The sequence below is a fragment of the Leucoraja erinacea genome, chromosome 1, assembly GCF_028641065.1.
Source record: "Leucoraja erinacea ecotype New England chromosome 1, Leri_hhj_1, whole genome shotgun sequence".
In the NCBI taxonomy this organism is placed as follows: Eukaryota; Metazoa; Chordata; class Chondrichthyes; order Rajiformes; family Rajidae; genus Leucoraja; species Leucoraja erinaceus.
In genome coordinates, this window is record NC_073377.1 from 4,473,470 (window position 1) to 4,498,628 (window position 25,159).

Here is a 25,159-nt window from a genome sequence, read left to right on the forward strand (position 1 = left end):
TCCTGTTTCATCTGTAGACTTTCATATTCTTCAAGTATTTGTCCTTTAATCTACTATAGTTTGCCAGATCTAACAGAGCATTTCACATTTCAACATCTCTTTGTATTGATTCTTCTTTTTACTTTCTCCTTTTATCGCAAAACATTGGTTTGGGATTGGGGGATAAATTTCCATATGGATTTCGTGCTCATCCAATCTGAGCTTGATGTTTTTTCAGGTATTCCACCAAAACTTCCAGTGGAGTTGGAGAATCCTCCATCGTTATGAGGGTCGATATAGTTAATTTTCCTTGGAACCATTAACTCGTGTGGCAATGCCACTTGCTGTAGCTCTTAGGCAATTGAATGCAGAAAATCAATTTATTAAGGTGGCTTAGAGTCATACAGCATGTAAACAGGCCTTCGGCTCAATTTGCCCATGCTGACAAAATGCCCCCATCTGCGTTCGCCCCATCTACCTGCGTTTGGCCCATATGCCTCTAAACCTTTCCGATCCATGTGCTTGCCTAAATGTATTTTAAATGTTGTTATAGCACCTGCCTCATTTGTCTCCTCTAGCAGCTCGTTCCATATGCCCAGCAACCTCTGTGTGAAAAAGTTGCCCCTCAGGTTCCTATTATCTACAATTTCTATTTGACCAGATCGCAGTGAAATAAAATGTTCGCCTCTGGCGATAGTGATAATTACTTCAGAAAATTACCGGCCCTGCTTTTAAATATATGTTTAACTTTTTTTCTTTCAGACTGGCAGGAAAGAGAAAGGAGACCCCCTCAATGCTGCCATTGAGAAGATGACAAAGAAAACACGTGATCTGCGTCGGCAGGTAGAGTGCTGGTCTCTCCATCTTTGATGTGGAATGTCTCTTGATACCTGAGTAACTGTGCTTTGACGGCTGATATTTATATACAATTAGGATAACAACTGGTTCTTTTCAAGCGTCAGTCATGGAGGGAACTGTTGTGACAATGGCTCCATCCACTTTCTCATTCTGTTAGAGATGGTCTTTGTTTTAATGCTGAACGTCTGTGTAAGGCCTTGAAATGGCTTCAAACTGTTCTGCTCTGCGTTTATATTCCAAAGAGGTTCGACAGTTCAAATTACCTGGGTTTGGTATCCCGATTGTAACACTGTGGTTTAGCCTCGGTGACCTGTGTGTAAACTAACAGATTAATGCCTTCGCTGAAGCAAACTCTTCCTGCTTTGACACTAATTGGGACCAGGCTGTATACTCACTCACTGAGGTCATCTGGATGAACAGCCAAGGGAATTGGAAAAAAAAAAAGCCACAATGATGTGGGGAACATCTCATGGATGGATTGAACAGTGGAAGGTTTTCTAACCTGAGAATTCTTGACCCAGTTGGGGAAATAATTATTCCATAGCTCTCTCACCTCCACAGGAACTTTTCTTTTTTAATAATGGAAGTGCACTTACAGAAATATCTTAAACTAGTTAGCAGACAGAAATGGTCCACAAAATGGTTCAACTCTGTTATTGTGTCTGCTACAGTTTGGAATACATTGGAATATTTAATGATGCTCCAATTTCTGTTCCTTCTGATACTTTTACTGCAGATGCTTTCCTTATCATTCATCTTCCAAAAAGAGGCCTTTTCACCCATCAAGTCCATGGCAGCTCTCCAGAGCATTCCCTTTAGTCCTATTGCCCCCAACTAATTACTCTGTAACCTATTTCTTCTTACATGCAGATTTCTCCACCCCTATTCTCCGTTCTACATTAGGGATGATTTACAGCAACTATAGTAATTGACGTACCAATCACAAGGTCTTTGTCATCTATTGTCACGTCTCTTTTGATCTTGATAAGCTCACGTCTTGCTTTTGATGGCAAATTCACCCATTTAACTGGTGTTATATTGTCAGCAAACATTAACATCGGCAGTTTATTATGAACTACCTTTAGAATCATAGAGCTGCACAGTACATCCTTGCAGACAAACTGCCTGACCAATCCAGTTCCACTTGCCTGCGTAAGAAGGAACTGCAAATGCAGGTTTACACCGACGGAAATGCTGAATTAATATGGTAGATCAGGCAATATATCCAGAGAAAAGGAATAGGTGACGTTTTGGGTCGAGACCCTTCATCAGACCTGATGAAACGTCACCAATTCCTTTTCTCCGGAGATGCTGCCTGATCCACTGAGTTATTCCAGCAATTTGTGTCTATCTACACTTGCCTGGCCTGGCCCATATTCCTCCATGCACTTGTCTGTGTCTTTCAAACATTGTAATTGCCCCTGCCTCTACCCCACTTGTTCTGTCAGCTTGTTGCGTGTAAGTACCAAGGTCTCTGTTAAAAGGTTGCCCCACAGGAGGCCCAGTCCAGAAATGACTGTAGGAAGGGAAGGGAATTGGAAGGGAAGTTAAATTGATTAGCAACCAGGAGATCTAGTAGGCCTTGGTGGACCAAAGGCAAGTGTTAGACAAAATGGTTGCCGAGTCTATGTTTGGTCTCGCTAACGTATAGGAGCCTCGATGTGTATCTGGAACACAGGATGCAGTAGATGAGGCTCTACAGAGGAATACTGAATCACCACCCTCTGACAAACAAAATTCCTCCATATCTCCTTTCTAACGTTATGTCCTTTTATTCTGAGGCTGTTCCCTCTGGTCCTAGACTCTCCTACTAGGGGAAACATCCTCTCCACATCCACTATATCCAGCCCTTTCATTATTTTGTGAGTTTTAATGAGATCGCCCCTCATCCTTCCAAAGATTGAGGAGGATGGTGTCAACATGGCAGTGGAGATGGCCAAGGACTGACTGATCAATGTGTGAATGGAGAGTTGAAATGACATGAAACCAATGACATGAAAACAGGATGGCCATCGTGGTCAGAGTGCTGGCATTCCTCAATGCAATCGCCTTGTCTGTACTTGCTCTTGTGATGGAGAGGACACCATATTAAGAGGACGAAATACAGTAGAAGAGGTTAGAGGGGGTGACTATGACCTTGTTCCTGGGGTGGTAATGAGGGAAGAGTTGCAGGGAGAAGTATTACTCCTAAGGCGTAGAGTGCCTGAGGATGGAGAGGTTGGGTGGGTAGGGGCGAGTCATGGTCCCTGTGGTGTGAGTGGTCCCTGTGGAAAGCAGAAAGGAGCGGGATATGGAAGATGTGACTACTGGTGAGATACCGTTGGAGCTGGTGGAATTGACAAGCATTGATGCGCTGGATGTGGGGGCTGGCAAGGTGGGGAGCAGGGACATTTTATCCCTGTTCTTTCTGGAGAGGTGTGGGGAAAGAAGGATATTCCCAATTTCCTGGAATGGAAAGCCTCATCTTGAGAACAGATGTGGTGGAATCAGAGAAAGTGAGAGAAAGACGAGGCATCCTTACAAGAGACCCCAGGGGAGAAACTGCTACTACCAGATTTGAATCTTAGAAAATCAATATGTTTACTATTCTGAGATGACAATTGTTTGAACGAGATCGTAACAGCCTTGTTGTACTCTGCTACATCAAAACATTGTTAATGCATTATTATTTTTTTGTGATTCATAGTCAGGATCTCAGTCTAAGATACCCATCTCCTGATTGAGACAACACTTTGAGCTAAATGTACAGCTAAACCTCACAGTTTATACCCCCTTTCAATGTAAGAATGAAAGTCCACTTGTTCAGCTTATTTGAACTTAATGATGTGATCTGAGATGCTGGCTGCTAACAAATGATTGCCCTGCTGTTGAATAATGCGTTTAGCTGCTTGATGTGCTAAGTACTGTTTCTGATTTGTCTGATCTAATTTGAATGTCAATACATTTAGAAATGCTGCAAATATCTTATTGATTTTTGTTTAGTATTAGTAACTGATTTGTCAAAGAAAAATTGAAAATGTATCATTTCACATTATGGTTGAAACCATAGTTTTATTATATTAGGCTACATGTTTAACATAAGCAGGCAGTTAATTATTAGCTGTGTGCCATTTACAACCGATTTAGGCAAAGCAGTTGGACTGCATGTGTGGACATACCTGCAGGCATTGCACACGTATGTGCTAACTTGCTTAAATGTATGTTGAACTCTAGTCAGGTATCAATATGTCTTCATAGTCAACTGCAATACTCTTCACCGTACAAGAAAATGCAGATAGGTACAAGGTCAAGGTCAGAGAGATTCAGCACAGTTCTGTTCAGTTTAGTTTATTGTCACGTGCACCGAGGTACAGTGTAAAGCTTTTCTTGCGTGCTAACCAGTCAGCAGAAAGACAATACATGATTACAATTGAGCTATTTACGGTGCACTGATACATGATTAGGGAATAACGTCTAAAGCAAGGTAAAGCCAGTAAAGTCCAATCAAACATAGTCTGAGGGTCACCATGAGGTAGATGGCAGTTCAGCCTGCTCTCTAGTTGTGGTAGGATGGTTCAGTTGCTGGTGGAATTGATATTGGATGATGTGTTGGGGTGGAGGCTGGAAATATCCTTCTCTTTCAGGAAACATGGCTTCCCTTCTACTGTGATTAATGAGTCATAGTCAACAGCATGAAAACAGGCCCTTCCGCCCAACTTTGCCATACCCACCAACATGCCCCATCTAACTTGCTCCCACCGGCCTGCGTTTAGCCCATATCCATCTAAACCTATCCTATCCTGTACATGTCTAAATGTTTCTTATATGTTGTGATAGTATCTGCCTCTACTATCTCCTCTACTAGTTTGTCCATAAACCTACCACCCTTTATGTAATAAAATTGGCCTGCAGGTTCTTATTAAATATTCCCCTCTCACCTTAAATCTATCTCCTCCAGTTCTCGATTCCCCTACCCCAGGTAAAATACTGTGCCTTTACCCTATCTATTCCTGTAATGCACATGCATTTTCTTCATTTCCCAGACTTTTGTTCACACCGCACTCCTCCCCAGACAGAACAGGGATAGTTCCCCTAGGCCTCACCTTTCATCTTACTCGGCTTGGCATCCAGTGTATCATCCTTTGTCAATTGCACCAGCTGCCATGGATCCCACCACCACTCACATCTTCTGCTCCTCACTTCTTCCCACTTTCCACAGTGCCTATTATCTCCATGACTTGCTTGCTCGCTCATCTCTACCCACCTCTCACTTTGAACCCGTGACCTCTAGTTCTTGATTCCCCTACACTGGGAAAAAGATGTGAACATTCACCCTATCTATGACCCTCGGGATTTTATACAGTTCTGTAAGATCATCCCTCAAAGGGCTGCACTGCGGTGCAGTGGTAGAGTTACTGCCTTACGGCGCTTGCAGCGCTAGAGACCCAGGTTCAAACCTGACTACGGGTACTGTATGTACAGAGTTTGTACATTCACCCCGTTTTCTCCGATATCTTCAGTTTCCTCCCTCACTCCAATGACATAAAGGTTTGTAGGTTAATTGGCTTGGTATAAGTGTAAATTGTCCCTAATGTGTGTTGGATAGTGTTAGTGTGCGGGGGTCGCTGGTCAGTGCAGACTCGGTGGGCCGAAGGGCCTTTTTCCACACTGTCTCTCAAAACTAAACTAAACTAACTAATCTCCTGCCCTCTAAGGAATACAGTCTTAGCCTGCCCCTCCCGCCAAGTCAGGGCCTCGAGTCTAGGCAACATTCTCGTAAATGTTCTCTGCTTCTACTTAATGACATCCTTTCTGTAGCAGGGTGACCAAAACTGATCACAATACTCCAAATCCAGCTTCATCAATATCTGTAGCGTAATGACCAGACTTCTCTGCTCAATCTCCTAACTGACATGGGCCATTAAAAGCCTTGTGAAAAAGTTGTGAATTTATGGAATTCCCTACCACAGAGGGCATTGGAGGCCAAATCACTAGATGGATTTAAGAGAGAGTTGGATAGAACTCTAGGGGCCAGTGGAGTCAAGGGATATGGGGAGAAGGCAGGCACGGGTTATTGATAGGGGATGATCAGCCATGATCACAATGAATGGTGGTGCTGGATCGAAGGGCCGAATGGCCTCCTCCTGCACCTATATTCTATGTTTCTATGTTTGTTCACCATCCAAGTAAGGGCATTTCTGAAAGTCCTATCTATTCACTCTGCCTGTGATATTTCACTGAATCACAGAAAGCATCCGACATGAAAGAAAACCTTTAGACTGACAAAGTATGTGCCAGTTCCAGTAGTCCATCTTCTCTCACAGCACCAGCTACCACCACTCCCTATAGCTCAATTCATATCCCCCTTCAAGTGCACACCAGTTTATTTTTGAGCATGCAATAGAATCAGCTTGCACTCTTCATTCCCAACAGAAATCACGAGCTGTATTTTTTCCCTCATGTAACATTTGGTTCTTTTTACCAGTTACCTTCACTCCATGATCGGTGGCTCTTCGTCAATTTCAAAATAGTTCTCTCCATCCTCGCTGCCTTGATCCTTCAGAATTTTAAATACTTCACTTGGATCTCTCTTTAGTTTTTTGGCTTCAGCGAGAACAATAACAGCTTCTCAGTGTATCCATAAAACTAATATTCTTCATTTCTGGAATCATTCTAAATCTCTTCTGAAGTCTTTCTGGACCCATTCTAATCTGTGGTGCTCAGAAATGGAAACAGATGTTTTATTAAGGGTTTTCTTGACTTCTCTGCTGCTGTACTCTTTATTTTATGTACGTTTTATCTTCAACTGATTCCGGTACCTGCTCACTTTCAATGATTTATGCTCCCAGAACTCTCTGTTCTTACACTATGTTCAGATTGGCACCTTAGAGTGTAAATTGCCTAATTTTATTCTTCCATCTAAGGTGGAATACTGCAAATGTTTCTGCTCAAAATTGAAGCTGCCTCACGTTTACTACACACTCACCCCCATCGACGTGTACGTGGCACTGAGCAGGATTAATGCACGTAAAGGCTGCTGGCCCTGACGGCACTTCTGGGCGCATCCTCAGGGCCTGTGCTGCGCAGCTGACAGACGTCTGGACTGACATCTTCAGCCTGTCACTTGCCCAAGCAGTTGTCCCCACATGCCTTAAAACCACCTCCATCGTGCCGGTAACAAAACACTCCACTGCGGCGAGCCTCAACGACTTACGCCCAGTTGCACTTACTCCTATCATCACTAAGTGCTTCGAGAGGCTGGTCCTGGCACACCTCAAGGGCTGCCTACCTCCCACACTGGATCCCTATCAGTTTGCCTACCTCAATAACAGGAGTATGGAGGATGCCATCTCAACGGCACTTCACTCCGCCCTCTCCCACCTCGACAACAGAGACACTTATGTAAGAATGCTGTTCATCGATTATAGCTCAGCATTCAACAGCATTATATCCTCCCAACTGATCACCAAACTCAGCAACCTGGGCATCAACCCCTCCCTCTGCAACTGGATACTGGACCTTCTAACCAACAGACCCCAGTCTGTTAGATTCGACAACCACACCTCTTCAACCCTCACCCTGAACACTGGCGTTCCTCAGGGCTGTGTGCTGAGCCCCCTCCTCTACTCCCTCTTCACCTACGACTGCACACCTGTACATGGTACTAACACCATCATCAAGTATGCAGATGATACAACGGTGATTGGCCTCATCAGTGACAACGATGAGTTGGCCTATAGGGAGGAGGTCCAGCTCCTAGCAGCATGGTGCGTTGACAACAACCTGGCCCTTAACTCCAAGAAGATCATTGTGGACTACAGAAGGTCTAGGGGTGGCACGCACATCCCCATCCATATTGACGGGACGGAGTTGGAGCGTGTTTCCAGCTTCAGGTTTCTGGGGGTCAACATCTCTGATGACCTCTCTTGGACCCACAATACCTCAACATTGATCAAGAAGGCTCACCAATGTCTCTTCTTCCTGAGGAGAATAAAGAAGGTCCATCTGCCTCCTCAGATTCTGGTGAACTTCTACCGTTGCACCATCGATAGCATCCTTACTAACTGTATCACAGTATGGTATGGCAACTGCTCTGTCTCCAACCGGAAAGCACTGCAGAAGGTGGTGAAAATTGCCCAACGCATCACCGGTTCCTCACTCCCCTCCATTGAGTCTGTCCAGAGCAAGCGATGTCTGCGAAATGCGAGCAGCATCATCAAGGGCTGCTCTCACCCCAACCACAGACTGTTTACCCTCCTTCCATCTGGGAGGCGCTACAGGTCTCTCCGTTGCTGGACCAGCAGGTCCAGGAACAGCTTCTTCCCTGCGGCTGTTTCACAACTTCACTCTGCACCTTGGTGATTGCCAGTCACTCCCCCCCCCCTGGTCACTCTCCCCCCCACTGACTGATCCCCCCCCCCCCCCCCCCCCCCTGAAATTTGACCGACTGCTACTGTATATAACCATATAACATATAACAATTACAGCACGGAAACAGGCCATCTCGGCCCTTCAAGTCCGTGCCAAACACTTATTTTCCCCTAGTCCCATCTACCTGGACTCAGACCATAACCCTCCATTCCTTTCCCGTCCATATATATACATTAAATATATACATTTTACTGTTCCATTATTTTGTGTTCGCACTGCTGGGTGAGATGCTAACTGCATTTTACTGTCTCTGTACTTGTACAATGCACAATGACAATAATGATTTGAATCTTGAATCTTATTGTTGCCATACATAAATACAATCCATGATTAAGTACAGAATTAATATAAACAGCGCACTGAGTCAATATTGCAATGTTTTATTGACATTTTCAAAGTCCCTACTGCAGATGGCCATAAAGGCACATTGCAGCCCTTGCCTCAGTCCAGTTCATCTCACAAACCAAAGTCCCTTTCCTCGCCCGGTCACCTTCAGCCTTGTGCCCCGGGATCAACATTTTCCAAATTAATTCTGAGTCCATTCTTGGTTATTATTTCTGGGCTAAGCTTTACCTTGTCCATTTCTGTCTTCTTCCCATCGGAACCCACCCTTCACAAGCTGACTACTTTTACCTTATGATCCATCTCCTTTCTCAATGTTGTTTAAAGTGAATCGATGATCGCAGTTCCCAATCATGTTTTTTTTGCACTGGTACTTCTTTCACTGGTCTATCCCATTGTCACATCTTCTCCTCGTTCACCCGGATATATACTGATCAAGAATGCTCTCCCGATCATCTGAAAATAAATAATTTCTCTGTGTTTCACTTATTTTATTATTCCAGTTTTTATTAGGATAGTTGAAGTTCTTTATTATCGCAGAATAATTTTTGCACATCTGTATTCTTCCTGCAGATTTGTTTCCCATAGGTTGGCAGTCTGTATAATACGCCAACAGTTTAATAGCACTTCTATTGTTTCTTAACTCCTGTCGTATAAATCCTGTCCTTGATTGAAATTTAAAAAACAGGCTTTATACCTGTAATTTTACCCAGAAAATATTTGTGCTGAGGTTCATTTTGTGCCTCATAGGTTTAAAAGTACAGTATCAAAAATTGAGTGTAATTTTGTTGAGTTTAATTTAGAGATACAGCATGGAAATAGGAGTCAAAGCTGACTGTCGATCAAGAGTCAAGAGTCAAGAGTATATTTAATTGTCATTTGGACCCCTGGAGGTCCAAATGAAATGCCGTTTCTGCAGCCATACATTACACACAAATAGACCCCAGACACAACATAATTACATTTTACATAAACATCCATCACATAGCTGTGATGGAAGGCCAAATAAACTTATCTCTCCACTGCACTCTCTCCCCCCCGATGTCAGAGTCAAAGTCAAAGCCCCCGGCTGGCGATGGCAATTGTCCCGCGGCCATTAAAGCCACGCCGGGTGGTGCGAGGTCGCACACCGGGTCTTGGTGTTGGAGCCCCCGGTGTGCGCTCGCAAAGTCCCGCATTCCAAGCCGCGCGGGGCAGTGGTGCTAAGCCCCGCTCCAGGAGCTCTTCGACCCCGCAACTCGGGCGGGAGAAGTCGCCGTTGCAGGAGCCCCGAAAAGCGGTCTCCCTCCAGGGAGCCGCGGGCTCCCGGTGCCGCCGTCCGCAGACCCGCAGCAGCAGCCTCCGACTCAGCAGCAGCAGCGGCAGCAGCAGCAGCAGCAGCAGCAGCGCTCCTCCACCGCTCCACCCGCTCCGGTCTCGGCCAGCTCCGCGACGGCAACGGTGAGTCGGCACCTGAGTCCCCGGCTTCTTCCTGTTGGAGGCCGCTCCTCGTTGCGGCCCCAACGACAGCTGAGACCCGACGACGAGAAAAAGGTCGGGTCTCCAGTGCAGGGAGAGATTTAAAAGTTCCCCCCCCCCCCCCCCCTCCCACCCCCCACCCCCACCCCCCCACACACACACACCCCAACATAAAATAACAAAAACTACATATAAACACAGACAAAAAATAATAAAAATGCGGACAGGCTGCAGAGGCCGCTGCTGACCAGAGTCGCGCCGCCTACCGGGTTCACCCGTTCACATTCATTCTATGTTTTCCCACTTTCTTATCCATTCCCTACACACAAGAGGAGGAATTTACAGAGACCAATTAACCCACAAATTCGCATGTCTTCAGGCTGTGGGAGGACATCGGAGCACCCGGGGGAAACCCACGCGGTCACAGGGAGAACGTGCAAACTCCACAGACACAGCACTAAGGTTCAAAACCAGGTCTCTGCATTGCGGCAGCAACTCTACCAGCTCTGCCGCTGTGCTGCCACTTGATAAACGTCTTAAGATAAATATTATAACGACATTTAAAAGACATTTTGACAGGCACATGGATCGGAAAGGTTTAAAGTGATAACGACCAAATGCAGGCAGGTTGGACCCGCATAGATGGGGCATGGATGTGTTGGGCAGAAGAGCTGTTTCCGTGCTGTATGACTGTAAATACAGAAAGTAAAACAAAAATACCAGTTGACAAATATCTTTAAATGAGGGATTGGCAAGCCTGCGCAATATAAAATGTTTGGCTTATAATAGGCATCTTGTTTATCTTTTGCAAGCTGAGCTCTGTTGATATGATGGTCATTTCCCACTAATTAATAGTAATTACTCTCTTTGAAGGAGTGATTCTTCACTCAGAATCAAAAGCTGCTGAAATTAATATGTTTGCTGTGTATTGACTGCAGCTGTTTTGTACCTTGTTAGATTCAGTGTACGTCCAACAGCAAATAGCCAATAATAGGCAGGCTACTCCAACTGCAAGAATCATTGATGAAATGTGAAGGTTCTCACAGTTCTTGAAGTGACAAGGGCAAATAGAACGTGTGAAAATTTTACCAACAGTCAACCCATGCTGAAAAATATTTTTTGTTGAAGTTATACTGCAGCAAATTGACCCAAATAAGTGTATCTCCTATAACTTAGGGGTTGCACCGCAGCGCAGTGGTAGAGTTGCTGCCTTACAGCGCCCGGGACCTGGTTTTGATCCTGACTATGGGTGCTGTCTGTACGGAGTTTGTACGTTCTCCCTGTGTGGATGTTCATGTTAAATTCTATCATATATTCTGATCTTTTTATGCATATGGCTGTACGGTAACTCAAATCTCACTGTACCAATTGGTGCATGTGACAATAAATGTAACATGAACTTGAACTTGATCACATAGGTTTTCTCCGGGTGCTCCGGTTTCCTCCCACACTCCAAAGCCGTACAGGTTTGTAGGTTAATTGGCTTTGCTAAAAATAGTAAATTTCCCCTATTGTGTCGAATGATGCTAGAGTACAAGGATCGCTGGTTGGCGCGGACTCGGTGGGCCGAAGGGCCTGTTTCTACACTGTATCTCTAAACTAAATTATATGCTCGTCTTCAGCCGGTTAAAAATGAGCATCACATTTGGCTTCATGATAGAAAATAGAAGGTGGTGGTATAATTTAGTTTAGAGGTACAGCGCGGAAACAGGCCCTTCGGCCCACCGAGTGCGCACCGACCAGTGATCCCCGCACACTAACACTATCTTACACCCACTAGGGACAATTTTTCATTGATGCCAAGTCAATTAACCTACAAACCCGTACGTCTTTGGAGTTGGGGAGGAAACCGAAGACTGAGAAAATCCACGCAGGTCACGGGGACAATATTCAAACTCCGTGCAGACAGCACCCATAGTCAGGATCAAACCCGGATCTCTGGCGCTGCAAGGTAGTTGCTCTACCGCTAAGCCACCGATCTTGGTGGTGGAAGGTTATTTTTTGGACTGGAGACTGATGACTAGTTGTGTGCCTTGGGATCGGTACTGGCCACATTGCTAATTGTCATCTATATCAAAGATTTGGATGAGAATGTACAAGAAATGATTAGTAACTTTGCAGATGACACTAAAGTAAATGTTATCGGTTAGAGTGAAGATGGTTATAGAGTTACAGCGGGATGTTGATCAGCTAAGCAAGTGGGCCGAGGAATGGCTAATGGAGTTTAATTCAGATAAGTTTGAGATGTTATATTTTGGAAAGTCAAACCAAGACAGGACCTTCATAATGCATGACAGGGCCATGGGGAACAGAGATATCTACTTGCATAGTTCATTGTAAGTGCCATCACAGGTTGCTCGGGTGCTCAAGTAGCCTTTTGGCATGTTGACCTTCAACAGTCAGAGAATTGAATAAAGAAGTTGGATGTTAAGTTAGTCACACAAAAAAAAAGAACTCAGGTTTAAGGTGAGAGGGGATAGATTTAATAGGAACCTGAGGGACAACTTTTCACTCAGAGTGTGAGGGTATATTGAATGAGCTGCCAGATGAGGTAGGTGAAGCAAAATAGTAAGATTAAACGAGAACTTACCAGTTTGAAGTTTGATCTGTATTTTATGAGGAGGAACGTTGAGGGAATACGTGAAGACCCCGCTTCCAACGCATGCGTGTAATTCTTCAAAGCAGCGGTGTGAGGTCACAGAAAAAACTATAATGACCTAACATAGTAAGATTATCAAAGATATAACAGTTTGTGATATGATCATAGGAGGGTGGGAGCGGAGGGCACGTATTCCCTCAACGTTCCTCCTCATAAAATACAGATCAAACTTCAAACTGGTAAGTTCTCGTTTAATCTTACTATTTTACTTCGGAGTCACGTGAGTGACTTCGTGAAGATTTCAAAGCTCTGTGACCTCATGCCGTGGAACGAGTCCATGCTTCACAACTGCCTTGGGTATTGGGAGAGAGCATCATTAGTAAGTTTAAAACACACTTATACAAAGACTTGTGTGGTAAAAAAACAAAATTAAATTTATTAATTGAAATCATAGCCCTGTATTCTTTTGGGCAAATTATATGGTTGAACGTAAAATGGTTTCTGAAAATTATGATGATGGCTTCAAAACTGGTTTATAATAAAACCTTTGGAATGTCCTCTCGGATGACCATCCTGCCATTTTGAGGATCTGGTCCGTGGGCACCTCCAGCATTTTCGCTGCGGATGTTGCTGCAGCCCTGGTGGAATGAGATTTAAAAACATCAGTATCTATTCCTGCCATCTTTAGGACATATTTGAGCCACCTTGAAATAGTTTGGGTCGTGACCCTTTTGTGCGGTTTCTTGTAACTGATTAACAAAGCCATTTCCTGACCTCGTATACTCTTAGTATTTTTGATGTATAATTGAATGTGTCTTACTATACACAGTCGTTCGTCATATGGATACGCCATGAATTCGATCACTTGACCCGATGAACCTGGTCTGTTTTGTTTGATTAGTTCCTGTATGATAAACACCAGTTTCTCGGGTGAGGTGATCAGGGAGTCCAGGTTCAGTTTGCTTAATGCCTGGACTCGTTGAGCGGTAACTAGTGCCATGAGCATAACCATTTTCATGGTCAGTTTTTGAAGTGACAATGCTGTCATGGGCGACCAGCTCCTCAACATGTTTAGAACGACACCCACATCCCAGATTTCGGAGTACCTGGTTTTAGGAGGATTTGCATTAAATATGCCCCTCATAAGTTTTATTACCAGGGGGTGCGTTCCCACCGTGTTCTGCTCCAATCCTTGTGCCAGATAATTGGAAAGTGCACTTCTTGCACTATTGATGGCACTGTAGCCCAATCGGTTATCATGATGGAGGCTCGTTAAGAATTCCAATACGGCCGGAATGTTGTTGGCCCTCTGGTCCAGGTTGTTGTGCAAGCAGTATAAGCCCCATTTCTTGATGTGTCCAAGGTACTGCTTCCTTGTTGACAGTCTTTGTGCAGATGAGATGAGATTCATCGTCCTGTCTGACAGCCCCATGCCGTGTAGTGGGTCTTTTAGATTCTACAAATCAACAGATCCATAGTCTTATGGCATGGATGGCTACCCCCAGTCACTGGATGAATTAATAAATTCGGGCTATGTCCAATAAGGGAACATGGTTCTAATACCATCCCCTGTATGACTGAATACCACGGTTGAGTAGGCCAATCGGGTACTATGAGAATCCCAGATGCCGAGTCTTGTTGAATTTTCCTTAGTACCCGATTGATGAGGCAGAACGGGGGAAATGCATAAAAGAGCCAATTCCCCCAATGCAAAGAGAAAGCATCTGTAGCTTCTGCCCCAGGGTCTGGTTCCCAGGACACATACCTTGGTAATTGGTGATTCAACCTGGATGCAAACAAATCAATATCTGGTCTGCCATATTTTGCTGTAATTTCAGCAAATATATTTTTATTTAACATCCATTCCGTGTTTTCGTTAAATTTGCGTGACCTGGTGTCTGCCACTAAATTTAGCTTACCTGGTAGGTAAGTAGCCGATATCCATATGTTTCTTTGGATACACCATTGCCAAATTAAATTCGCCAATTGATCACAAGATGTCGATATGTTTCCACCCATGTGATTAATATATGCCACTGTGGTGGTATTATCAATTTGTAATCGTACATGCTGGTGCTTAATTGCTGAGCAATATGACTTAAGGCCATAAAAAGCCCCTAACATCTCTAGGTAATTAATGCCACGTGTATTAAGTAATACTGCCTCTTCTTCCTTCCATCTCCCTCCACAACTGGAAACAGAGTTAGTGGCTCCCCAACCAATGGCGCTGGCATCTGTTTGTAATACCATAGACGGGTTGTCAATAATGATGGGGTTGGAGCAATACCTAATATTATGAACCCACCACTGTAGTTCAATGATAGCTTCCGTAGGCAGCTCCATTGGTCTATCAAAATGACCCTTGTTAAATTTGAGTGCTCTAATTTTGGCTCTTTGCAAATTTTGATAATGTAATGGCCCAAATTGTGTGGCCGGGAAAGTGGCCACAATTTTCCCAATTATTCGGGCTACCCGTCTAATGGAGGGTCTGTAGGTGTTAAGAAGCTCGCTGCAATCCTCCTGTAGGGCTGCGGCTTTATCTATTGGTAAAGTTATTAACATATTGACCGTGTTAATGGTGAATCCTAAATAATCCATATTAGTTGCTGGTATCAATTTACACTTAACTGGATGGATGACAAAACCTAGTTCTTCAAACAATTGTTTTTTGGCGAGCACTGTTTGATATGCCAATTCATAAGTTGTGCCAACAATAAAGATGTCATCTAAATATGCCATCACCCTATGGCTTTGTTTACGTAACAATGCCAAAGCTGGTTTCAGAGTTTTAGTAAATAATCTGGGGGCTGATGTTAGCCCATTTGGTAAGGCTCTATATTGCCAAAGTTCCCCCATCCAGTTAAATTTCAGATACCGTCTGTGATCCCTTCTGATGGGTACTGTATAATATGCATCTTTTAAGTCAATGCTTGCCATATAGAACCCGGTTGACACTAATTCTTTAGCAGTAATAAAAGTATCCATTTTAAAGTGAACATATTGAACAAATGTGTTTAGGGTAGAAAGGTCAATGATAATCCTGCAACCCCCATCTTTTTTATTTTTAATAAAGATGTTTGATACAAATTCTAATTTTTCATGAATAGTATGCTCAATCACACCTTTTGAGGACAATCTTTGTAGCTCCATGTGGGCCTTAGATTGTTCAGATTTTGTAAGGACAAAATGCCTTTCTGGTGTATGTTGTACTGGGGGTTTTTTGGGATAAGTAAATTCTATCAGATAACCTTGAATACTGCTAAGAATATACGAGTCTGTAGTGATTTTACACCATTCATAGCTGTAGTATTGCAACCTCTCCCCCACCATAGTGGGTCCCTTTTTTACAGAAGAACCACACCCACCTACCTCCATGGTTACTGGTGGTTGAATTATTTCTTTGGTTTTCTGAAAAAGGGGGGTTCTGGTTTGATGTCCCTTTGGGGTTGTGTGTGAGGTTGAGGCTTCCGCATCTTCCAGGGTGGCCGGGCCTGACCATACCCTAAAAAAGGCTGCTGTTGGTAATTTTGATTTTTGGAACTGCGACTGGTCTGAGCCACATTTTTAGGTCTTGTATGTGGCTGATATCGAGCTCCAAAATAGGCCTTTGCACTGGCCTTAATGAGCCCCAGTGTCTTTGCTTCGTCATCGAGTTTTCTGACTTGTGCGGTCAAGTCCTTTCCAAATAAAAGGGTTGATGTATTGGTGGTTTTTTATTTGCAGATAGGAGCATATCTGGGGTCTAGTGTTGGCTGAATGGCAGTCTTCCGCATGTTGTTTAATTCGTATTGCACATTGCAAAACAGAGCTAGTGCGTCCTGATGATTTTTGGTGAGCTCTGTTTTGTCCAGGGTGCGGGTGTAGGCCGTGATACCTGCCGTCAGCCCCTTTAGTGTTCTCTGGATCTTGAGGTCCTGAGTCCTTATGTTCCTCCCCATATGCTGCCAAATAGATTGGTTTACGGTGGGCACCTGTAATGCCTCACAGTTTGCCGGTGGCAGATGTCTGGCCAGAGTTTCGGTAAATATTTCCTGTTGTAGCTTGTGGCCAGACATATAGTTTATACTTGCTGCCATCCTGGGATCCAAGTCTCCCCCTGTTTGACTTGGCATAAAATAAGTGGCCACCATGTCCAGCAGAGTCCCTGCTGTATTATCGGGCTCTGGCCCATCAGGGTCCTGCCCACTCTCCTCCGAGGAGTCTGAGATTTGTGGGGGTCCCTCACGGGGTACCCCTATGGGGCTTGCCTGCCCACTCTGGCAAGTCTCCTTCTCGGGACTGCCACTGTGAATGAGCTCCTCGAGCAGCTCCTTTAAGCGCTCTCTGTGCTGGGCTGCACTAGGCATTTTAGGCTGCCCCAAATCTTGCAGGCTTTCAGCAATGTGCTGTGTTCTGCTATATCTCCCGTCCCCGGTACTCACGGGTGCTGGCTTGCGGGCTTCCTTCATCAGGCCGCTGACCATACCGTTCCTGACTTCGTTCCCGGTCCGCGGTTCCTTGTGGCTGCTCCGTGTGCACCCACTCATAGCGGGTTAGTTTCGTCTCCCGCTCCTCAGCCGTGGTGTGTTGATATGGGCTGGTCGCCCGCTGCGGCACAAAGTCGGGCTCTTCCAGGTGGTGAGTCTTTCGCCGAACGTTTCCTCCCGCCCGGGCAATAACTTTTGGCGGTGCCAGAACGCTTTCTGGCACAGCTGGTTCCTCTGCCGAGGTATCCAAAGCCGGCGGCTGCTGTTTCTGCCGTTCACCCGTGTTCTCCACGCGTTTGTCGGGCAGCTTTTTTGCGGGCCGCTTCCTCTTAACTCTATCCATTTTCCTGTTAAATCCAAAAATGTAGAGTCCTTACCTGCCTTTTGCTGGTCCTTTTGTACTCTCCCGTTACTGGGGGACGTCCTCCCCCTCCTGTTGACTCGTACAATGCGTGTAGCGATATGGCACGCATGCGTTGGAAGCGGGGTCTTCACAAAGTCACTCACGTGACTCCGAAGTAAAATTTAAACGTTATTTGAACAGGTACATTAATGGGAAATGTTAAGAGGGATATGGGCCAAACGCAGGAAAATGGGAATAGCTGAGATGGGACATCTTGGTCGAGATGGACGATTTAGCCCTAAGGGCCTCTTTCTGTGCTCTATGGTTCAATAACTCAATGCCATCTTAACCACCATAGTAAGGTGTGTCATTACCTCCAAAGACTCCTAGGCAAATTCTAAGATTGTTTCTATCTTAGAAAATAGGTACTGGAGGAGGCCATTCGGCCCTTTGAGGCAGCACCACCATTCATTGTGATCATGGCTGATCGTTCCCTATCGATAACCCATGACTGCCTTCTTCCCATATCCCTTGATTCCACCAGCCCATAGAGTTCTATCTAACTCTATCTTTAATCCATTCAGTGATTTGGCCTCCACTGCCCTCTGTGGCAGGGAATTCCACAATTTCACAACTCTCTGGATGGAAACGTTTTTTCTCATCTGAGTCCGAAATGGCCTCCTTTTATTCTAAAACTGTGACCCCTGGTTCTGGACTCGCCCAACATTGAGAACATTTTTCTGGCATCTAGCCTGTCCAGTCCTTTTATCATTTTATATGTTTCTATAAGATCCCCCTCATCCTTCAAAACTCCAGTGAATACAAGCCTAGGCGTTTCAATCTTTCCTCATATGACAGTCCCGCCATCCCAGGGATCAATCTTGTGAACCTACACTGCACTGCCTCAATCACAAGGATGACCTTCCTCAAATTAGGAGATCAAAACTGTACACAATACTCCAGATGTGGTCTCACCAGAGCCCTATCCAACTACAGAAGAGCCTCTTTACTCCTAAACTGAAATCCTCTTGTTATGAAGGCCAACATTCCAATAGCTTTCTTCACTGCCTGCTGTACCTGCACGCCAACTTTCAGTGACCGGTGTACAAGGACACCCAGTACCTCCCCCTTACCTAACTTAACCCAATTGAGATAATAATCTGCTCCCTTGTTTTTGCCACCAAAGGGGATAACCTCACATTTATCTATATTATACTGCATTTGCCACACATCTGCCCACACACTCAACCTGTCCAGGTCACCCTGCAACCTCCTAACATCCCCTTCACAGTTCACACTGCCACCCAGCTTTGTGTCATCCTCAAACTGGCTAGTGTTGCTCCTAATTCCCTCTTCCAAATCATTAATACATATGGTAAACAATTGCGGCCCCAACACTGAGCCTTGCGGCACCCCATAGTCACTGCCTGCCATTCTGAAAAGGACCCATTCATTCCTACACTTTGCTTCCTGTCTGCCAACCAATTTTCTATCCATGTCAACACCAATATCATGTGCTTTAATTTTAGTCACCAGTCTCCCGTGCGGGACCTTATCAAAGGCTTTCTGCAAAATCTAGATACACTACATCCACTGGCTCATCTTCATCCATTTTACTTGTCACATCCTCAAAAAATTCCAGAAGATTAGTCAAGCATGATTTTCCCTTCATAAATTCATGCTGACTTGGACTAATCCTTTTACTGCTATCCAAATGCCACATTATTACCTCGTTAATAATTGACTCCAGCACCTTTCCCACCTCCAAAGTCCGGCTAACTGGTCTGTAATTACTCGTTTTCTCTCTCGCTCCTTTCCTGAAAAGTGGAATAACATTAGCTATCCTCCAATCCACAGGAACCGATCCTGAATCTATTGAACTTTGGAAAATGATCATCAATGCGTCCACTATTTCTAGAGCCACCTCCCTGAGGACCCTGGTGTGCAGACCATCAGGCCCAGGGGATTTATCATCCTTCAGTCCCATTAGCCTACCCAATACTATTTCTCGCCTAATGACAATTTATTTCAGTTCCGTGACTCTCATAGATCCTCTGTCCTCCAGTACTTCTGGAAGATTGTTTGTGTGATCTTTCAGTTCCTCTGCAATTCTTAGTATATTTCCATTTTTTAATGTGTGTTTGCCTCTTTGCGTTCTCTAGGGCATTATCTCAATTCTATGGATGTAATTATTATTGTATTTTTTTGTCCTGCAGTTTAGAAATTTTCCGTCAATCTCAGTCAGATTTTGGAATTATCAACAAATGTCTTAATCGTGCACAAATTATCTTCAGTTTCTATCACATAGTAAGGGACCTGGTATTGCACTGTGGGGACCTCCACCATACCCCACCTGTCTAGTAACTGAAGCTGCTTTCATAATAATTTTCTCTCGTCTCCTTTTATTTCAGCCTGATGCTTTTCCATGCACTTTTATTTTTTTGATCAGCCTGCCACCTGGGACTTTGTCAAATGCCTTGGATAATCATCAATTCTCCTTAAGGCATTCATTTATTAGTTAGACAGCTTGACATAATGTTTCCTCAATACTTCTATGCTAATTGCCTTGATTAACTATGTCTCTCCAAGGGCTGTCATGATGTCCCTCAGAACTTTATTCCAATAACTTCCCCACCACCAGTGCTTGACTGATGGGCCTATAATTAACCAGGCCTAATTTTGTTCAGTAACAGTGCCATCCTAGCTGCATTCCTGTCCGCTTGTAACATGGCTGTAGCCAAAAATAATTGGAAAATTGAGACACTGATGACTGCCAATGCTGCAATCTGGAGAGTAAAAAAAAACTGCTGGAGGAACTCAGTGGTCAATCAGTGTCTGTGGATGCCCAGATGTTTCGTGTCAAGAACATGTATTGCGAATAGGATCGGATATGATTAGGAATAGGATTGGAACATGATTGTCTAGTCCTATGCTATTTCTCTCCTTCCTTCCTCAAGGGGTTGGAATATATATGATCCAGACTTTGATTATGTTCTCACTTCTGTCTATGTCAGTTCCACTTTTCCTTCTTACTGCATGTTTTTAAAATTCTATCACCGGGTAGCACAGGTGGTGCAGCGGTAGAGTTGCTGCTTTATAGCACCAGAGTCCAGGGTCCGATCTTGACTACTGGTTCTGTCTATATAGAGTTTGTACATTCGCCCCATGACCTGCATGGGTTTCCTCCCACACTCCAGACACGTACAGGTTTGTAGGAGTTGGCTAAGTAAAATTGTATATTGTTAGTGTACAGCTATAGCTGGTCAGCATTGACTTGATGGGTCGAAGGGCTTGTTTCCACACTGTATTTCTAAACTAAACATCATTCATTTGTGAAGACAGAAGCAAAGTATTAATTTAGATGTATGCACTTCTTCCAACTCCACAAAAAGATTATAGTTTTGTTTTTTAATGCAAGACCTACTCTTTCCATTGTGAGCCTCCTTTAATGAATGTGTAACAATTCTTCCCTTAAGTTTGTATTTGCTGACAGTTGATCTATGCTGCTCGGCTAATGGAACCACTTAACATAGTTATATTGCAGTTTATCACCGGGATATTTGATTATATATCATGTTAAACATTCAGCATTTGGAAATATTTATGAAGTTCTAGTGTTGATTTACTCTAATGTCTCAGATCGCTTTTATTATTTGTAGGAGTCTGGTTCCATGCATTCTGAGTGCAATCTTGAAGACTTGAAAAGGCCTGTGTGCTTGGCATACACATCACCACTCAACTCACGATTTTGATATTTACAGTGCTTCACCACATTTTATGTGAAAGAACATAATTAACAATGATTTTTGAGTTTGCTATTTTGAAATTAAAACGCACTGTTTGAATTGCTGCATTCTGTAATTTTGAATGCAATGTTTTGCATTCTTAACTGAGCAATTCAACTTTAAGTAGTTTTTTTGAATAAAATACTTCTGCATTGCCATTAAAGAGCTAACAATTTTCCTTCCAAAGAGCAGATATTTGTCAGCATGCCTCATAAGTTAACAATTGTGCAGAATGGAATATGAAAATTAGGGTGATATCCACATTATAGAGCCGTAGGGTCTGACAGCATGGAAACTGTCCCTTCGGCCCAACTGACCCATCGACCAACATATCCCATCTCCACTAGTCCCACCTGCCTGTGTTTGTCTCATATCCTTCTAAACCGGTCCTATCTATGTACCTGTCTAAATGTTTCTTAAATGTTGCAATTGTATCTGCCTCATCTACCTCCTCTGACAGCTTGTTCCATACACCCACACTAAAATCCACATTAGTTTTGGTAAAGTGTAGATACAGTAGAGATACAGTTAAAACACCAAATAAAGGTTCAAATTGGGGAACACGACTGGATAGATATATATCCACTATTATATGTGCAAAACATCCACATTTATAATGAACTTTAAGGGTGAGAGTAGAGAGGGTTGAGTGTGTGGATACAAGGCAAATGGAGCCAGGGAGAAGGGAAATAAACTGTGTAATGGGGCTGGCTGGGTGAGGAAGGGATGGCAAGGAAGGTATGTGTAAGACCAAGGAGAATCGAAGCAGAGAGAAAGGAACAGCGGGGGAGTGGGTTACTCAAAATTGGAGAATTCAATGTTCATGTCGTTCGGTTGTAGACCACCGGGATGGTATATGTCTGCTGATCTAGTGTGTGCTTGTCCTCACCCTTGCAGGTGTGAAGGCAGAGACCAGACATATTGATGTAGGAACTGGGAGGGGATTAATTAGTTTGCAACCAGGAGCTCAGAATGGCCTTTGCGGCCTGACTGTAGGCGATCCTCAAAGCCGTCGCCTGGTCTGCGCTTGGTCTCGCTGTTGTAGAGGAGATCACATCTGGGGCACCGACCGACTGCTACGTAATTCACTGGGAAAATATAAAAACCATTGTTAACAAATAAAAATGGGAAATGCTTAGGCAGGCTTTATATAATTTTTGATAGGAAAATTACATAAAATAATTATTTAATTTATTAGAGTGTGGAATTAATAGGCTTATAAAGGAAAGTCAGTGGACATTACTGTACAAGAAAAGGGCTTTGGAATCGGGGACAATATTAATATGAGAGGTGATCGGTTAATGTCAAGAGTGAATGGACTTGAATGGGTAAGTTTAAGATTGACCTGCTGTAAACAGTGGGAATATCTGGGATCAATGTTGGGGGACTAAGAATCATAGAGTCATACAGCATAGCAACAGACCCTTTGGCTCAAAATAGTCCATGCTGACCGAGATGTCCCATCTAAACTTGTCACATTTGTCTGCATTTGGCCCATTTTCCTCTAAATTATTTATATCCATGTACCTGTCCAAATGTCTTTTAAATGTTGTTATTCTACCCGCTTCAACTACAGCTTGTTCCATATTCCCACCACCATTCTGTGTGAAAAATAGTGCCCCTCAGGTTCCTATCAAATCTTTTCCCTCGCACCTTAAACCTATGCCCTCTAGTTTTTGATACCCCTACCTACCTGATTTATTCCTCTCATGATTTGTATACATCTCTGCGAGATCACCCTTCAGCCTCTTCTGCTCCAAAAAATAAAGTTCTATTCTGCCCAATTTCTTTCTATATCTCAGACCCTCGAGTCCTGGCAAAATCCTTGTACCATTTCTGCATCATTAATAGACAGTAGACAGGAGTGCAAGGGTAGGCCATTCGGCCCCTCGAGCCAGCATCGCCATTCAATGTGATCATGCTTGATCATCGCCAATCAGTACCCCGTTCCTGCCTTCTCCCCATATCCCCTGACTCCAATATCTTTAGACAATAAACAATAGACAATTGGTGCAGGAGTAGGCCATTTGGCCCCGAGCCAGCACCGCCATTCAATGTGATCAAGGCTACTTACTCCCAATCAGTAACCCGTTCCTGGCTTCTCCCCATATCCCCCGACTCTGCTATTGTTAAAAATAATAATAATAATAATAATAATAAACTTTATTACAGACTCAAGGTCCAGACAAGGGGCAACATTACATAAAAAATGCATTGCATATCAAATATCATAAATACATATAAAAATCATGGTATATCACATAAAAACATCATAATTTATACTTAACAAAAACCCACAATACTTAAGTTAAAAATCCAGATTAAAAGATGATCAATGTCCTACAATGAGACAATGATACCAGTGTCTCCACAACTGGGATTCGTAGCGTGTAGTGCTAACCCTTATGTTTGTCAAGGCCACAATAAGCACATTTTTCAAGTCATTTATCCTGCAAATTAATTTATACATGTGGTGTCTTAGGATAGCTTCTAAAGTACTGACACCTGCAACCACAAACATATTACTGGCACTACACCATCTAGGTTGGCTTAGCAGTGTTCTCATGGCATCGTTATATGCCACCTTTAGTCTCTGCATACTTGTCTTTAAATAGTTCGACCACAGGTGCGCAGTGTAGAGGGGTGTGCAGTATGTGCAGTTAAGACCCTATCTACCTCTCTCTTGAAAGCATTCAGAGAACCTGCCTCCACCACCCTCTGAGGCAGAGCCCTATCTTGCTAATTATATCTTTGCCAGGTGACCAAAAATGAACTTCAAGTATGGCCTCACCAAAGTCTTACACAACTGTAACTTACCATCCAGACTTCAATACTCAATTACCTGACTGATGAAGGCCAAAGTGCCAAAGTAGTTTGTCTCCATCCAACTGAAATCACACTTTTAGGGAACTATATACCTTTACTCCTGCTCTACACCAATCTTCAGGACCTTAGCATTCACTTTGAAAGTCTTGTCCTGGTTTGACGTCCCAAAACATAACAGCTTGTGCTTATCTGCGTTAAACTCCATTTACCATTCTCCAGCCCACATCGCCCAATTGATCAAGATCCCACTGTAACTGTAATTTTTATTGTCGATGATAGTTCTTGGTATTGGTCTTGGTGATGATTTATTATCATCACCTGTATTAGATAGTGAAAAAGGGTTGTTTTGTGTGCCATCTAGGTGAATCAAAGTTTGCTGCCAGAACAAAGATAAGTGGAAAAGTAAGTTGTGAGGAGGAGATAATTACTTGACAAACGGATCATCGGCTACAGTTTATATCAGCAGTATGGTACACTAAATTGATAAATTCAAGTGAATAGCGTGTGATGGATGATATCCCGGTAAATGTACAGGAATCATGTTACATCAGGCACTTATAGTAATGATTCACCAGCTTGTTTGATTTCTTCCCAACATCAGACAAGCAACTAATAACTTCAGGTATTGTAGTTTGCCACTCCAGAAAACACCATTCATTTAAGAGTCATAAATAATAGCAATACAAGCAGTCTCCAGTTAACGTCAAAAGTCAACCTACACATATTTATTCCTGTAAGCAGCCGAACAAGCTTCCCCTCCACTTTTAGTAATCAATCTTTCTTATCAGTCTTTTGGTGCCATTCATTATGATACTGTGGAGGTATAGTTACCAGATAGAGGGATCTTTGTGTATTTCTCAACTGCCAGACAAAATAGACTTACAAAGGTTTGTAAAAATAGCAAAACAAAGAATTCCAGATTCAGGTTCACTAAAAACGACACTGAACGCTGGAGTAACTTCTTAGTGGATCAGGCAGCATCTCTGGAGAACATGGATAGGTGACGTTTCAGATTGGAACCCGTGGTCAAAATGTGAAAATGGAGCCTGTTCATTACCCAAGAACAGACTCTTCAATGTGTTGCATTTTATGT

At 43.6% G+C, this 25,159-nt stretch overlaps 1 protein-coding gene across 2 annotated transcripts in view; it reads left to right on the forward strand.

The window, feature by feature from the left end:
- ctnna2 (catenin (cadherin-associated protein), alpha 2) overlaps positions 1 to 25,159 on the forward strand; it is a 1,403,856-nt gene that overhangs the window by 580,346 nt on the left and 798,351 nt on the right. For both annotated transcript variants that reach the window (XM_055644902.1, XM_055644985.1), the window contains exon 8: positions 742 to 822. In XM_055644902.1, the coding sequence (XP_055500877.1) occupies positions 742 to 822 (81 nt within the window). The remainder of the gene's footprint in view (positions 1 to 741; positions 823 to 25,159) is intronic.